Source organism: Vipera berus (genome assembly GCF_964194415.1).
Source record: "Vipera berus genome assembly, chromosome: 5".
Classification (NCBI taxonomy): domain Eukaryota; kingdom Metazoa; phylum Chordata; class Lepidosauria; order Squamata; family Viperidae; genus Vipera; species Vipera berus.
The window spans coordinates 87512241-87529892 of record NC_138207.1 but is presented as its reverse complement, the minus strand read 5'-3'; the positions used below and the strand labels follow the sequence as shown (position 1 = coordinate 87529892).

The window sequence follows — 17652 nt, the reverse complement described above, 5'->3', positions numbered from 1 at the left end:
CAGAGCGAGTCCCCGCCCTCCCCAGGGACTCATTGTGCAGCAACCAGATTGAACTCTTCTTATGCGGGATCCGTGTCGTCCTTCCCCCCCCTCTTCTTACTTCAGAAGCAAACGGGAGCCTGAAAGGGACAGAGCCATCCACTCCCTCGGCAGGTAAGTGTTTGAGACCGCTTGCGTAGGGGCCCTGAGCGACAACCTCACAACTGCCCCCTCCTTCTTTTCCCCCCTTCTCTCTCTCTCTCTCTCTCTCTCTCTCTCTGTTGCAGCCTTCCATCTTCTTTTCTACTCAACCCCCCCCCTCGCAAGCTTGCAATACCCCTCATGGCCCCGTACGGCCGGCCCCGACCTCCGCCAACGAGCTCCAGTGTTTTGGTGAAAACGCTGCATTTTTACTAGAGAAGCATTTTTTTTATTTCGAGGTGCTTGTTTATTTCCAGTGACCAAAAATAATTTGACCAACTTTGCAGATGCGGGGCAAGCAAGGGAAAGAGTGTGTGTGTGTGGGGGGAGAAATCCCTGTGCTGCCCACCAACACGGCTGCTGTCCTCTGCGTGCTCTTCTGCGCTCTGCCGTTCCTGGGCTTCAGCAGCAATGTGCAGTACTGTCTGGGCATGAGGAGCCTCTCGGATGGCATACCGGCAGCCCCTGTGCAGAACCACCTGATTGACCCGCAGGGCACAGCCACACCTTCCAGACACCCTCGAGGCACACCGAGGAGCTGGGCCAGTTGGTCCTGCTGGCGCTCTTGACCGCCCTTTTCACCATCTGCTCCCTGCCGCTGATCACAAGTAGCTGGGGGGGAAAGAACTAATGGGAGAGGACAAGAACTGTTCCCGGTTTGGCTCCGGAGCCCACCGAACATCCAATGGCTGCCATCGATGCCTTTCTTCCCCCAGGATGCAGCTTAATTCCCCAAAATAAATATGAGAGAAGAGGAAAGTGCTCTGAAGGGTGGGGGTGGGGACCAAGTGCCTGCTTTGCCTTCAGAATTTCCTGTTGGGTTTCGCTGTTTCCATGCGGGGCTGGGAAAGTTTGCTTGAAATCTTGGATATCTGTAGCAGTCCATGCCAAAAGCACAAGAGGTGAACCTGCATCGGCAGGGGAGGGGAGGGAGCAGTGACGCCCCCTTGCTGTTTCGGTGGGGTGGAGTGGTTGGGCTGCTTCAGGACTTCCTTCAAGTCGGGATGGTATTGTCTGCAAAGTTGGTCAAATTATTTTTGGCCACTGGAGGCAGAGTAACCAACAAATACCTAGAAATAAATTTTAAAAAGTAAAAATGCAGTGTTTTCACCAAAACACTGGAGCCGTTCAGCGGTGGTTGGGGCCGGCTGTATGGCGTCACCAGCTGATCAGCAGCCCCAGATGTGGCCTACCAGGCACATGGCGTCATGGTGACCCACCGGGAGCTCTCCACAACACTATGCGCCCGGCAGGCCGCATCCAGAGTGACCAATCAGCTGGCAACTCTGTACGGCTCGCCCCGACCTCCACTGTTGGGCTCCCGTCCACAGAGAGCTCCCGGCAGGAAGAAGGAAGGGACAAAGAGGGAAGGAAGGAAGGAAGGAAGGAAGGAAGGAAGGAAGGAAGGAAGGAAGGAAGGAAGGAAGGAAGGAAATAAATGAGGAAACCCCAGTTGCCGGGCAAGCCAGGGAAAGAGTGTGTGGGCGGGTGGAAATCCCCGGCTGCAATTCCTGTGTAGGATTTCCTGCTTGCAAAAGGAAGGGACAAAGAGGGAGGGAGGGAGGGAGGGAGGGAGGGAGGGAGGGAGGGAAGGAAGGAAGGAAGGAAGGAAGGAAGGAAGGAAGGAAGGAAGGAAGGAAGGAAGGAAGGAAGGAAGGAAGGGACAGTGGGAGCCGACCAGCCACCTGACCATCAAGGTAGTGGTGCATATTAATATGGAGAAATTCCTCATACATTCATCAGTGCAAAAGGAAAGTGATTCAGCAAAGGAACCACGACCGAAGAAATCAAAACTGGCACCAAATCAAAAATACAGTGAAGATTATTTGAAGTTTGGATTTCATTTCCTGGAAGAGAGTGATCAGCAGCTTCCTGTTTGTGTTATCTGCAGTGAAGTATTATCCAAGCATTCCATGAAGCCTTCTTTGCTCCAGAGACATTTTTCAACCAAACATAAAAAGCACACTGAAAAGCCAGTAGCATTTTTTATGAAGAAGAGAGATGAATTTATAATATGCCGTGCTGCTTTTGTGAAGTCCACTATCGTCTCCAAAAAATGTCTGGAAGCATCTTACCAATTGTCCTTGATAGCAACTAAACGAAATAAGGCTCATGCTATCGTGGAAGAAGTCGTGATTCCCTCTGCCATTCCAATTTCTCAATTCTCTTCGATGGAAAAATGACTGTTGCTATTCGTCATATTCCATGTTCTGATAACACCGTCCAAAGGCGAATACAAAATATGGCCACAGACGTTATTCAACAAGTGGTGGAAAAAATCACAGCAGCAGAAAAATTTGCATTTCAATGGGATGAAAGCACTGACATTGCTGGTAAGGCGCAATTAATTGTCTTTGTGCGTGTTCCTGATTCGGACGATATACTGGAACACGTATTATTTTGCCACCCACTACATGGCAGAACGACTGGGGAAGAAATATTCACAATAATTGACAATTTTTTCACCGAATATGGAATATTATGGACTTGGTGTGTAGGAATTTGTTCTGATGGTGCAGCAGCTCTTACAGCAGGGGTGTCAAACTCAATTTCATTGAGGGCCGCATCAGCATTGCGGTTGCCCTCAAGGGGCCGGGTGGGTATGGCCAGGTTGGGCGTGGCCTACTGGGTGGGCGTGGCTAGAGTGTGTATGGCCTACTGGGTGGGCATGGCCAGCTCTACATCGTTCGCATCAAGGGTGCCTATGGGGGCCCAGGCAGAAGTGGGACAGATCTGAGGGTCTCTGGCAGAAGGAGGGTCTCTGGGCCAGGGCCAAGGCAGTGGGGGCCGTTCACTCACTGTTTCCAGGATGGCTTCGCGGGCCACATGAAACCACTTCACGGGCCGGATCTGGCTCCCGGGCCTTGTGTTTGACATGTCTGTCTTACAGGAAGAGCTTCGGGGGTGACAGCACGAGCTAAGGCAAGAAACAGCTCCATTGTTTCAAATCATTGCATCTTGCATAGACATGCACTTGCTGCTAAAGGGATGAGCCTTGTGTTACATGAGACTTTGGTGGATGCTGCAAAAATAATAAATTTCATCAAAAGCCGGCCATTGAATGGACGTTTATTCCAGCAATTATGCAAGGATTTGGATTCCGAGCACAGCACTCTTCTCTTTCATACAGAAGTACATTGGTTGTCAAGAGGTGAAACATTATCGAGATTATTCGAGCTACGAGATGAAATGCACCTGTTCCTGACAAATGTGTCATCACCCCTAGCAGAAAAGTTTGAAAATGACTTTGGCATATCCTGCCTTGCTTATTTGGCTGACATATTTAAAAAGCTAAATGACTTAATCGGTCACTGCAGGGCCACGGTCATAACGTGTTTTTTTATGGAAGACAAAGTTTGTGCCTTCCACAAAAAAATCTCCCTGTGGATAGGACAAGTAAAAAAAAAAAGAATATTGCCTCATTTCCCGATGTGTCAGAGTTTATTGAACTAAATTCTATTGTTGACACTGAGGGCATTGAAACAGCCATCAAAAATCATTTGGAAAAATTGCACACAGTGTTTGCGTTGCATTTTCCATTCGTGTCAACAGGATGTGATACTAGAATCTGCTGGGTTGCATCACCCTTCATCATGGGCCATGTTCAGAACTCTTGACCTTTTCTCTCCAGAGCAAGAGGCACTTCTGGAATTGATATCAAACCGCAGTTTGAAGGAACTTTTCAATGAAAAAACACTGACTGAGTTCTGGAGCCAAGCTGCAAAACTCTACCCGGAAGTGGGGGGAAAGGCTATCGCAGCCTTACTGCCATTTGGTTCCACATACTTGTGTGAGAAGGCATTTTCTTCCTCAGCATGTATAAAAACTAAGAAAAGGAATTGCTTTCAGCTGGAATCTGACTTAATTGTCAGTAAGCACTCTCCAGCCACGACTGCAAAGATTTATTTATTTATTTATTTATTAAATTTATATACCGCCCTTCTCCCGAGGGACTCAGGGCGGTGTACAGGGCACATATAAATAACAAATACAAAAATTAAAGAGAGAATTAAATAATCACCCAATAAAACAATACAATATAATAACCAATTAAAAACCCTAAAATCCCCCCATCAGGCCAGGCTAGCTTGTTCGAATAAGTGGGTCTTCAGACCGCGTCGGAAGGAGCGAAGGTCCGGTGCCATCCGGAGCTCGACCGGCAGCTGGTTCCATAAGGCCGGAGCGCCCACAGAGAAGGCCCTCCCCCTGGGGGCCGCCAGCCGACATTCTCTGACCGGAGGCACCCTGAGGAGGCCCTCTCTGTGGGAACGCACAGGGCGGAGGGAAGTTGACGCCGGCAGCAGGTGGTCCCCAAGGTACTCCGGACCCATGCCATGTAGGGACTTAAAGACCATAACTAGAACCTTGAACCTCACCCGGAAGACAACTGGTAACCAATGTAGCTCACGGAGCAAAGGTGTAACATGGGAGTACCGGGAAACTCCCAAGACAACTCTCGCAGCCGCATTCTGTACCAGTTGGAGCCTCCGAGTGGTCTTCAAGGGAAGCCCCATGTAAAGAGCATTGCAGTAGTCCAGACGAGAGGTCACAAGCGCATGAGTGACCGTACACAGGGCATCCCGGTCTAGATAGGGCCGCAACTGGCGCACCAGGCGAACCTGGGCGAAAGCCCCCCTAGTCACGGCCACTATATGGTCTTCCAGAGTAAGCCGTGAATCTAGGAGGACTCCCAAGTTGCGAGCCCTATCTACGGGGGGTAAAAGCTCACCCCCCATAGAAAGAGATGGAATATTTTGAATATCCCTGGATGCCGGAATGCACAGCCACTCAGTCTTGTCAGGGTTGAGCTGAAGTCTGTTCCTCCCCATCCAGACCCAAACCGCCTCCAGGCAACGGGACATCACGTCGAGGGCATCACTGGGGTGGTTTGGGGTCGAAATGAAAAGCTGGGTATCATCGGCGTACTGATGATACCCAACTCCAAAACCACGAATGATCTCACCCAGCGGTTTCATATAGATGTTGAACAGAAGAGGCGAGAGGACCGACCCCTGAGGAACTCCACAAACGAGAGTCCTTGGGGTCGACCTCTGGCAGAGAAGCAGGCACAAGTTTCCCATTAAAAGTGTGGTAAATTGGTTCACTTTTTTCCTGTTTTTGTTTGATTAATACAGTTTTGGACACCTTGCTAAGCCACTGGTGGTACTCGAATATTGTCATGTCCTAAAAAGGTGGCACTCTCCTCTGCCTCTGCGTGCGCACAGGGAGGGCCGTGATTTTCTCCAGGCTGGGGTCAGGGCGGTGTAGCGCTGGACAGTGGGAGGGAGGGAAGAAAGGAAGGAAGGGACAAAGAAGGAGGGAAGAAAGGAAGGAAAGAAAGAAGGAAGGGACAATGGGAGAGAGGGAGGGAAGGAGGGCACCCACCCCAGTCCCACCTCCCCTCCACCAGAGACCCATGGATTCCCCACACACAGGCACCCTGCAACCTGAATGATGAGCTACCCCCCCCCCCAGCCATTGACTTCGCTTGTCAAAAAGTTGCAAAAGGTGATCGCATGACCCTGGGACACTGTGACCATCATAAGTATGAATCAGTTGCCAAGCATCCAAATGTAAATCACATGACCCTGGGGATGCTGCAACAGTTTGAAAAATGGTCATAAGTCACTTTTTCCAGTGCTGTTGTAACTTCGAACAGTCACTAAGCGAATTGTTGTAAGTCGAGGACTATCTGTACTTTATCATTTTTCTCCTTTTGTGTGTGGGGGTGTCACGTTTTTGACACCTTGCTGGGCGACTGGTGGTACTCGAATAGTGCCTTCTCCTAAAAGTGGTACAATGGGTGAAAAGGTTGAAAAGGCCTGCCCTACAACATGTGGTCTCTTACTCTTTTCTTCCAGAGCCATCTTTCTGTCTGGCTCTCCTCTTCAAGCAACTGAAACCTTCTTTCTAAAGCAGTTGCCATGTTGTTTATTCCTGGCTTGGACTGAACCCTGATGAAGACTTTTCCTTCAACAATTTTAATTGTGAAAAACTTTCATAACTCCCTTTTTTTCAGTGGCACTGTAACTTGGGTCACTAAACAAACAGTTGTAATTTGAGGACTACCTGTACAAGGAGACCATGCAGAACCTAACCACATAAACATGATAAAACTGAGCAGAAATCCTTCTTGCTCAAGAGACGACCATCAAGCCAAAACATTGCAAAACATTGCAAATCCCTGATCTAATTTTCTTAAAACAAAATTTAATTGAACGTTTTGCAAGGAACATAAAAACCAACAAAGTAATAACAAGAAAAAGCAGAAAGGAGGAAAGGAAAAAAAAGGCAAATGCGCAGAAAGAAAGAAGGAAAAGAAATAGAAGCTCCTGATTTTCTTTGCAGCAAACATAAGGACAATTACAAAGTCATCTTTTGCTCTGTGATTACAAAATAAAAGTCACTCTTTTCTATTATCCAGGTTTCTAACCACAAATCACAAGTGCATTTTTTTTCCATTTTACAGTACGTTAAAAGTTCTACAAGGGATTTATTTATTTATTTATTTATTTATTTATTTATTTATTTATTTATTTATTTATTTATTTGATTTATATACCGCCCTTCTCCCGAAGGACTCAGGGCGGTGTACAGGGCAATAAAAATAAGAATACAGGATACAAGATTTAAAGTTAAATGATTGTGCCAAATGTAGTAGGTTAGTTAAAATAATGTTAAAACCCAAATCCATCAGGCCAGGCCGGCTTGTTCGAATAGATAAGTTTTTAGATCACGCCGGAAGGAGCGAAGGTCGGGGGCCATCCGGAGTTCAGCCGGTAAGCGGCTCCAAAGGATTGGTGCACCCACCAAGAATGCTCTCCCCCTGGGGGTCACCAGCCGACATCCTCTGACCGGTGGTACCCTGAGGAGGCCCTCTCTGTGGGAACGTGCAGGACGGAGGGAGGTTGACGCTGGCAGTAGGTGCTCCCGTAGGTAATCCGGACCCATGCCATGTAGGGCTTTGTATGTCATCACCAGCACCTTGAATTTCACCCGGAAGGCAACTGGAAGCCAATGCAGCTCACGGAGCAGAGGTGTAATATGGGAGTATCGGGAGACCCCCCAAAGAACTCGCGCAGCTGCATTCTGTACCAGCTGAAGCTTCTGAGTGGTTCTCAAGGGCAGCCCCATGTAAAGAGCATTGCAGTAGTCTAGACGAGAGGTCACAAGGGCATGAGTGACTGTACGCAAGGCATCCAGGTCCAGATAGGGTCGCAACTGGCGCACTAGACAAACCTGGGCGAAGGCCCCTCTAGTCACAGCTCCTATATGATCATCTGATTTCCAGTCAATCATAAAGATATTGTTTCTTCTCTAAGCCAAAAAATTAATTCAGTCATCCTCGCAAGTTCCATCATACTCATCAATCATTCCCCTATTGTAGGTATAACTGAACTTTTCTGCTTTTCAGAATATAGTAGCATCGTGAAGTTATCATTTATAAAAAGATTTTTGACCAGCTGCTTAACGATTGATCTCAAAAGTCTCTGGTTTCAATTATATTTTAATCTTTAAAAATCTTCTGAATTAATGTATGCATATGTATGATAGAATCTTAATTCTCCCCCCAGCCCACAACTGAAAAAAACCAGGTTTATTCTATTGCTGGTTTCAGAATCTAAACCAAACTATTCATAAGTAAATAGTGTTTCTTGCAAGAATTAAATAAAATCCTCATGTTACCTCTGAGTGTGAAACATTATTACTGTTTACATAATGGATTTCACTGTAGCAGAAATCTAGGAAAAAACACACATGACTATCCTATCGATTGTTCACAGTTACAAATAATTACTTACAATTCTGTTTACCCAGCGGTTTTTACAACTTTAGAGTACTAGTATGACGTGAACGATGATGAAATCTGATATTTGCAGTTCCACTTAGACATGGACAACATGTTTTGCACCATGTTTGTTCAAAAAAGAAATCACCTGTGTTTAAAATTTACGCTCATAGAGCAGTATTTGCAAACTAATACCAAGCAGACAAATTTAATAGAAGTCACAATGCATGCATGTCGTAGTACTACACATATGTCATAGTAATCACATGATCATGGAGACAGGCTGGCAGGTCGCAAGGTTTTTTTTTGAAGTCCACTGTAATTTCGAACAGGCATTAAATGACTAGTCACAAATCAAGTAATACTTATAAATTCAGCTAGCTTTTCTCAAATGATCACAGAACAGACAGGATTACGAGTGCCTATAGAACTGACTGAAATATTCCAATGAAGGAGAAAAATGAATCTCCAAAACTCTTTTCAAACATTTTATTAAAGTTTATTATAAGATAAAACACAAAGAGAAACAACAGTCAAAGAGAAAAAGTACAAAGGATGAAGGAAAAATAATGATTTCTGACTTTTTTTTCCAGTGCAGTAAAGTGCAAATAAAATTACTTCAACCTTTTGCTTGACATTTCTAATTGATTCAAACATTTCTATAATAACAAAATTGATCTAATCAATAAAACCGAAAATCAAATTTTAATTTTCTCATTTTGAGCATAAATCTAGAAGTGGCTTCCAGGGTGAAAACAAAAGTAGATCTTTAATTAAACAGTCAGTTTTGCCATCACCACTACCTTCACCATTTGTTCTTATTCCATTGTGGGAATTACCTTATCTAGACAGTTTTTCTTTGAATCAGTCTCACTACTGCTAAGCTTGTAAGCCGCCCTGAGTCTTCGGAGAAGGGCGGGATATAAATGGAATTAAAATAAAATAAAAAACTTCCCTATTTAGTCTTTAGGGCAGGGGTGGGCAACTATGGCTCCTTTACAACCTGTCCATTTCAGCTCCCAGAATTCCTGAGCCAGCCTGACTTGTAGTTACAGGAGTCCTCTTTCAGCAACCATAGTTGGGATGGCGATTCAGTCCTTAAGAGAAGTGGTCAGTGAGTGAAATCTCAACTATGCTTACTATCTTATTCAGCTTTCCTCCCCAGAATCACAAAGGTGGCAAATGTAAGGATTGGTTGCAAAGTTACTGTTTCATCGCCTTGGTCAAGGAATGGTCGCTTGCAAAAGGAAGACGACCTGTATTAAGTTCCTATAGCGATGCACTGTGCCTCTACGGCAGGGCTCTTCAAACTTGGCCCTTTTATGACTTGTGGACTTCAACTCCCAGAATTCCTCAGCCAGGGAATTCTGGGAGTTGGAAGTCCACAAGTCATAAAAGGGCCAAGCTTGAAGAGCCCTGCTCTATGGCCTTTCAGCTTCCCTCAGCCCTAAAAAATCTCCTCCAAGCGCAACGAATCGTCGCGTGGGGCTGACTGCCAAAGACGTGTAAAATGTATTTGTTTTTTTAACACAATGGTTTATCCCGCTTCCTCCTTTCTCCTCTCGCTCTTGAAACAGCCCCGTCGGTGGATCCGAAACAGGAAAGGCCCCACAGGAAGGCCTTCAGGAGCAAAAAAAATAAGGGCGGGATTCAGCTACGGGTTCAGAGGGACCAGGGGTAGGCAACCTCGGCTCTTTTATGACTCATGGACTTCAACTCCCAGAATTCCTGAGCCAGCCAAGCTGGCTCAGGAATTCTGGGAGTTGAAGTCCATGAGTCATAAAAGAGCCAAGGTTGCCTACCCCTGAGAGGGACCAAAGACGAGGCACCCCCCAGCGCAGCCCGAACCGGCCACGACCGGCGCCGAAGAGCGAAGGGGGCGACTCGGCGACGATCGTCACGTGACCCGCAGCAGAAGCTTCTACTTCCCCCTGCGCCGCTTTTTCTTTTTTTTCTTTTTTTTTTATTTCAAACCCCCCCCGCCCCGCTTCGTCATGTGACCCGTTTGTTGTTGTGGCGGTGCTACGCTGGGCTGCTGCCCGCGTGGGCGTCGGCCGGGTCACGTGCTGCGTTTAAATCTCTTCCTGCGGTGGGGGGGGGCGCTTCTATCTGCGGCGCCACTAATGAGCGGCCGCCGCGACTGACGGTGTGTGGGAGGGGGGGAGGGAGGGAGGGGGAGGGAGCAGTTGCTCCTGCTCCAAGATGGCCGACGAGGAGATGCCACTCCTCCATTCGCGGAGCGGCGGCGGCGGCCGCCGCGGCAACAACAACAACAACCACGGCGCCGTGGCGGCCGCTGACACGGAGAGTCCCGAGCCAGCTCTCAAGCGACAGCGCCGGGCTTCGGCTGAGCAGAGCTGCGCGGCGGCGGCGGCAAGCGGCGAAGAGGCGACCGCGGCGCCTCTCCGAGGAAGGGCTGTCGAAGAGGCCGCCGCCGCCTCTGTCAGCTGCAAGCCGAGCGAGGTGGCTGCGCCGGCGTGGGCAGGAGAGGGCTGGAACTGCGCGGAAAGCGGGAGCCGGTGGTGGGGCCTGGTCCGAGAGGAGCCGCCGCCGCCGTCGCCGCACCAACAGCAGCAGCAGCTGCCGCGGGGGCTGAGCCAAGAGGAGGGCGCGGAGGCGGTGCCCGCCGGAGAGCCAGCGGAGACGGCCATTGGCTGCGGGCCGGCGCAGTCTTCGAACGGCGCGGCTGAGGCGGAGAGGGCGCCGCAAACCGGTGAGAAGCCTCCGGGGAGGGAGGGAGGGAGGGAGGCCGGCTGGACCACCGGGAGCAGCGCTGGAGAGGCAGCCTTTCAGCCTTCACGGCGAGACCGTTTGGCGCCCGGCGGTCTCTCCAACTGGGGCCCTGGCGCTTCTCTTTAGGGGTGTCTCCCTCCCGGCCCTTGACAGGCTTGCTCAAAAGTTAAGTCAGGTTCACCCGAACTCGGCGCCTCTCCTGCTTGTCTGGGCTTCCTGGTCGCTGTCGGTAGAGCCCTGCGCAATCCCAGCCTCTTCTGTCTTCTCTAATGTAATTCCTTGTGGATGATGGTACACGTGGTTGAAGAGCGAGTTTATTTTCATTCCTCTTGCACCGGGGGGGGGGCTTCAAACTTTGACCCTCTTGCGACTTGCGGACTTCAACTCCCAGAATTCCTCAGCCAGCGTGCCTAGCTGAGGAATTCTGGGAGCTGAAGTCCACAAGTCGTAAGAGGGCCAAGTTTTAAAGAGCCCTGCTCTTATTTATTTATTTATTTATTTATTTTATTTTATTTTAATTCCATTTATATCCCGCCCTTCTCCGAAGACTCAGGGCGGCTTACAAGCTTAGCAGTTCAATTATTTTTTTTTTATTTGCACCATTTCCTAATGACGATGCCCCTTAATCATCCTCATTGGATTCACGAGAATTTTACCGAATGACCCATAGGACTTGAAGATTGCAAAGGGAAATATTAGCTCTCTCGAGTGATGCCTGAAGAAAATACTAATCGTTATAAAGCTGTTAGTGCCGACTGTGTGTGAAGTTCCGTAGGGCAAGGGTTTTTTATTAAAATTGCTTTAACTCTAAAAGATACTTGTAATAGACTGATAATTTTTCCCATTAACAAAATGGGCTTGCATAGACAGCAATTGTTTACTTTTTGACTGCAGCCTTGTATGGATGTATCAGAATATTAAATCAGTTCAATATCAGCATCTAGGATAGAACAATTGTTTCACTATCCCAGGGGTAGGCAACCTTGGCTCTTTTATGACTCATGGACTTCAACTCCCAGAATTCTTGAGTCAGCATAGCTGACTCAAGAATTCTGGGAGTTGAAGTCCATGAGTCATAAAAGAGCCAAGGTTGCCTACCCCTGCACTATCCTGTTCTATAAATATTTGCTTGAAAGCCCATCCTATCACGTAGTTAGAATATATTTTTAAGCAAATACAGACAGGATTGTAACCTTAGTGAGTTTATACCTATGGAATACATCTGAATAGCGATGAAATTGGAAGCCATTGATAAAGCTTCTTTTGAAATTAAGCAGAATGGTGTTGTTTTTTTGAAAGCAAGAATTATTAGGGTAGTTTAAAACATTGAAAAGTATCTTAAGATCATTTTTGACAACACATTCTAGAGAAATTATACATAGCATATTCATACAGCATGATGCCGAAAAAAATGCTCTAAATGAATCTTAGGATTCATTTTCAACACTTGCAGTTTAAATTGCAGATATTCATAATTGCATAAGAGTATTGTAATGGAAATTTGTTTCCTTGTACATCTACAGTAATTGCTATGTAGTGAGCAGAAATGTAAGCTGCACTTGCATTTTAAAGGTGTAGAAGATTTTAAAGGGGCTCGTACAAAATATTTTTAAGAAACATGTTTTTCTCAACTACACTTTTTCCATTAATTGAAGATGCCAAAATTAAAGCTAAATTTATCATAGATTTGTTTCTATGCAGACTAAAACTTAAATTTACTGAATTTTATCTACCCAATACTATTATTAAACCATAGCTCAATATTTTCACTTCTTTATAGGCGTAGTGCAAAACAATATAGTATATTACAAATATGGTACTATTGTGCAATAACATTATCATTGTTTTACAGATAATATATTTTTTAGTGATGAAATTATTGCAAATGGCTTCCATTCTTGTGACAGTGATGAAGATGATAGAGCCTCTCATGCAAGTTCCAGTGATTGGACTCCAAGGCCACGGATAGGTAAAATTTAGTTGTGAATCTAAGACAGTATTTCTCAATTGTGACAGCTTTAAGATGTGTGGAGTTCAATTCTTAGAATTCTCCAGCCAGCCTCTTCTGGAGTAAAATTACCTCAGTTCTTCATTTATCTTCCTATCAACATTGAGGGCTTTGGGGTACTTTCTTCCTTTTTTACAGTCTGTCACTTGCTGTTTTTGAAATGTCTGTAATTTCCATTCCCCTGAATTTAATAGCAGCTAATCTTAAGCTGAACAGAGGAATACCACCTTCATAGAAGCATGGAACTATAATGTTCTCAGTAATTCCTTCTATGGCACTTTAAATCCATGATTAAAAGTTGAGGGCAGAAATGTAGAATGTACTTCGATCTCTGATTCTTTTTTTAAATGAAGAAGGTTCTCAGATTTCCCTCATCAGCTTTTTTTACATACTTATCTCCATGTATACATATGAAAAGATGTCATACAGGTAGTCCTCAACTTATGACTAGTCGCTTAGCAACCATTCAGCGTTATGTCCTATCTGGGCAAGCAAGTTGACTTGGTTCTGAAGTTCTGTCCTCTCATGCATTTACACTTTGGGCTCTCAGCAACACAGCTGCAAATGGTCACATGTAATTTGTAGCTGATTATTGGCAAGAATAGTCATCACAAACAATGGGTTTGCCTGATAACTCTGGTATTCACTTAATGACTGCTGCATAAAAGGTTGTAAAATAGTGTCAGTCACATGACCAACCTGATTTATGATCATCACAGGATAACAACTATAACAGGCAGCCTCCATTATGGTTGTATGTTAAGGACTACCTGTAAAGGGTCCCATCTTTGTAAAACACGCTTTTTAAAAACAAAGTTTAAGAGTTGATATTTTATTAGGGCAATTTTTTTTGATATTGTGGAAGCAATGAGGGTGTTATAGATACATTTCAGCAGCTCTTTCTGACTGGCAGAAAGCTTAGAATATGTAAACGCACACACACACAATTAAAAAAGACAACTGGATGGGAGAAAATTGAAATCCTTCCAGAGCAAGAATGACACGGCTTTAAATAAGGTGATTCTTGATGTTGCATGTTCCTGACTATACTGATAAGATTCCTGATGTTAGTAGGTGAAGAAGCTTTAGGTTGCTGAAATGAAAGTTGCTCAATATCACTGCCTCTGCTTTTTATGACATGAAATGCAATGTGTTTTCCTATTCAAAACAGAGCAAATGAAATTGCACAATTTTCATTTGTTGTGTCAGAAGCATCACAATTAAAATAAATCATAATATATGACATGAATTTTAAAATATAAAATACAAGATTAAAATATGTAGAAGTTAAAAGCTTCATTGAAGAATGTGTGCTGTTAACAAATTTGGGCGGCCCCTGGGTAATAGCTTATAGCTGGCTAATTATTTCAATCCAGAAGCACCTGAAGCATAATTAGGTGCTCATTTTCTCATTTAATCTGTCTATACTATCTAGGATTCATAATTATTTTATTTTCCATAATAGGTCCATACACTTTTGTCCAACAACATCTCATGATAGGCACAGATCCACGTGCAATTCTGAAAGACCTGTTGCCAGAAACAATTCCTCCTCCTGAACTGGATAATATGACATTATGGCAAATTGTGGTTAATATTCTCTCAGAACCACCAAAAAGAAAAAAGAGAAAAGATATTAATACTATAGAGGATGCTGTGAAACTCCTGCAAGAATGCAAAAAAATAATTGTGTTAACTGGAGCTGGGGTATGTATTTACAAAAGAGAACATATCATATTTTGATGTTTTAATATGCTCATTGAGTATAAATGCTATGTGAATAATTGCTCTGTGCCATATCACTGTTACTCCCCAGCAAATCATTGTGATTGCACATATGATACAGTGCAGCTTATGGTGCAGTTCTCATTTTGTCATTTTGATAAAGCATCAAATACTTAAGTGTGCATGTTTTATTTGCATGAATAATTTTATACATTAAATATTTTCCCTCTTTTGAAAGCAATAAGGGTGAAGCCAAAGCTGTAACCATTTTTAGACAGGAAGAGGCAACTTTGGGCCCTCAAGTTTTTAATTTATTTCTGTTGGTGGTGCTGATTGGGGCCAATAGTTCAAACTTCTGAAAAGCACCAGATTGGTAATAGTTTTTGTAACTTTTTGAACTAGCAGCAGCCTTTAGTGTTGTAGCTCAAATTCTTTGTTGGTGACTCAAGTTAAATAAGAAAAAGTATAACACTATATCTGAAAATAGTACTGTGTTATATAAGCCCATCTGTGGATATGCTGACACTCAAATTTTTAATGAAAATACCATGAAAAATGTGTCATTTGTGGATGTCAACCCACATTTTTCATGGTTATTTTGGATAAAAATTTGATGGATTATCAGCAGATGCCCTTATTCACAAGTGTATCGAGAAATTCGGGTACTTTAAAAAGTATGTACCATATATACCAGGGGTCTTCAAATTTGGCCCTTTTATGACTTGTGGACTTCAACTCCCAGATTTCCTCAGCCAGGCATGCTGGCTGAGGAATTCTGGGAGTTGAAGTCCACAAGTCATAAAAGGGCCAAGTTTTAAGACCCCTGATATATACCAACAAATAAGCCCATGACAGATAATGCAAATCTATTTTGGGGGTATACTTTGGCACCTGATAATCTCTGCTTATCTGACTATATGCGCTAGTAGTATTAGTCTGAATTTCAGGAAACATGGCAGAGCATCATGCTACTACTTAATAGAATCAGGCTGCCTGTTTTCATTTTTGTGGAATGGTAATGACATCAATAAAATAAAGTATTACTTTACTTTGCAAGTCTAAGATGCTTGATTCTCTTAAGTGCTCTGGCTACAGTTATATTAGCATTCCCTCACATGGTCATTTTTTTCATGTAGGTTTAAATACAATGTTTGCAATTAGACTTCTCATATAGGTTTTTTTAAGTGTATCAGTGAGTATTTCACAGGTCATTCTTGATAAAAGAATCTTTGTTAATTGCAATAATATTAGCAACTGTCAGCTATATAGTCTATATTTTGCCATCCATTTCAGGTATCTGTTTCTTGTGGTATTCCTGACTTCCGATCAAGAGATGGTATATATGCACGCCTAGCAGTTGATTTCCCAGATCTTCCTGATCCTCAAGCAATGTTTGACATAGAATACTTCAGAAAAGATCCAAGGCCATTTTTCAAATTTGCAAAGGTGCTAATTGTCTCTTCGATTTTTTAATCTTTGGAAGATAATCATTTAAAAACTTGCAACAGACTTCGTACATCTAAATCTTTTTATTTGAACACCCCATTTAGGTCACATTGGGAAAGATCCAGTGAAGTTGTCCTGGTGAAATACTGTAGATCCATCAGCAAAATCGATTTTTCCCCTCATATATCTGCTTGCCTCCAAATCTACCCTGGATGAGGAGGGGATTTGGAACAAACTTGAGACATAGAGAGGAGACAAAGGAGAGATGTAATAGTCTGATACTGCACCTATTTATGGAGTGTACCTTACTATTTTCACCAACCCACATATACCCAATCAACCTCAACTTGAGGTTCAACATGAATAAAGACAGGAATAGACTAAATTACTAAATTTGCGAAATGGTATAGGTTTTCTCCCCAGCATAATGCATGACTCAAAGGTCCATTGAAGTTAGGTGATAGACAATTTAGGATAAAATTGTGGTAGCAAGCTATTTCATTAAGTTTATTATTGCTACCTCCTCAGGCAGACCCTGGACTGCTTACAAAATATACTAAAAAAAACTAAGACAAAACAAATGACCAGACTAAAAACAGTCATTAAAACAAAGCATGACAGCCCCCATCTCCAACATAATATTCCCTGGCCACCGCCAAAGCCAGGTTTTAAGGGCTTTTTGAAACCCTAGATGAGAGACTGCAGTCTATATCTGGCAGGGATGCTATTATGGCAATGGGAGGGGGTGCTATGACAGAAAAGATGCTTTCTAGATCCAGTATGTCATTTTAATGCAGATACTGCATTTGCATATTTAGTGCTAAAATAGATTGTGCTCAGGACTATTTTGCCTTTAGCAAAGTAGCTACAACAGTTTTCTGGCCTTCCCAATCAACATTTGTGGAATTTGGAATGTTAAGGGCATGGTTTTCTACAATTAAGTTGTATTGTGTAATATATTCACAGCTCAATAATATTTGTGGGGAGAATTCTGTTGTCTTTCAATAATATTGCAAGTTTGTGAAAAGAAATATTAATTGAAATTTTGAAATTTGGATTACATATGTGGTATCCTATTTTACCTACTCAGAAGTGTGCTCTATGAAATGTGCAGGATTGCTCTTTCAGTATTCTGTTCCCAATAACAATGGGAAGTTGCGGCAAGACATGATTTCCAAACTATGCTTGCGATCAATTCATTTCCCTTAGCAAGAAGTAGATATGTAACAGCAAGCAAAATTGAATTTGCTGCATTTTTCAATAGCAGTCTTATGTTGAAATTGTATATGTGGCTGGATTTTAAACACCACCATGTAAGATTTGCAGAGTTTATTGACAAAATCTTGTTTGCATTTTTTTGCAGGAAATATATCCTGGACAGTTTCAGCCATCTCTTTGTCATAAATTTATTGCTTTAATGGATAAAGAAAGAAAACTCCTTCGCAATTATACTCAGAACATAGATACACTGGAGCAAGTTGCAGGAATTCAAAGAATAATCCAGTGCCACGGTAAGTGACATATACATTCTTTTCTATCCCAGATACAGAATTATAATAAAGATTATATGGGATAAGAATAATAGGAAATAAAATTTCTTATTTATTTTTCCCTTCTCACTTCTATGCATCTTCAATCTTGGGTCCTCTGCCAGAGGCCTGGGAGTTTGAGGGTTCTGTATAGCATCTTAGCTATTCCTACCACTGCACTTTTTTGGACAGATTGCTCTGATGTTGTTCCTGGGATCTGTTGGAGGCACTCTCCCTGCTTA

At 43.7% G+C, this 17652-nt stretch overlaps 1 protein-coding gene across 3 annotated transcripts in view; it reads left to right on the top strand.

Moving 5' to 3' along the window:
- The first annotated feature begins 9599 nt into the window (after nt 1-9599).
- SIRT1 (sirtuin 1) overlaps nt 9600-17652 on the top strand; it is a 36320-nt gene continuing 28267 nt past the window's right edge. For all 3 annotated transcript variants that reach the window (XM_081328231.1, XM_081328230.1, XM_081328232.1), the window contains exons 1-5: nt 9600-10682; nt 12555-12671; nt 14176-14417; nt 15729-15881; nt 17245-17392. In XM_081328231.1, the coding sequence (XP_081184357.1) occupies nt 10172-10682; nt 12555-12671; nt 14176-14417; nt 15729-15881; nt 17245-17392 (1171 nt within the window). In that variant the 5' untranslated portion in view covers nt 9600-10171. The remainder of the gene's footprint in view (nt 10683-12554; nt 12672-14175; nt 14418-15728; nt 15882-17244; nt 17393-17652) is intronic.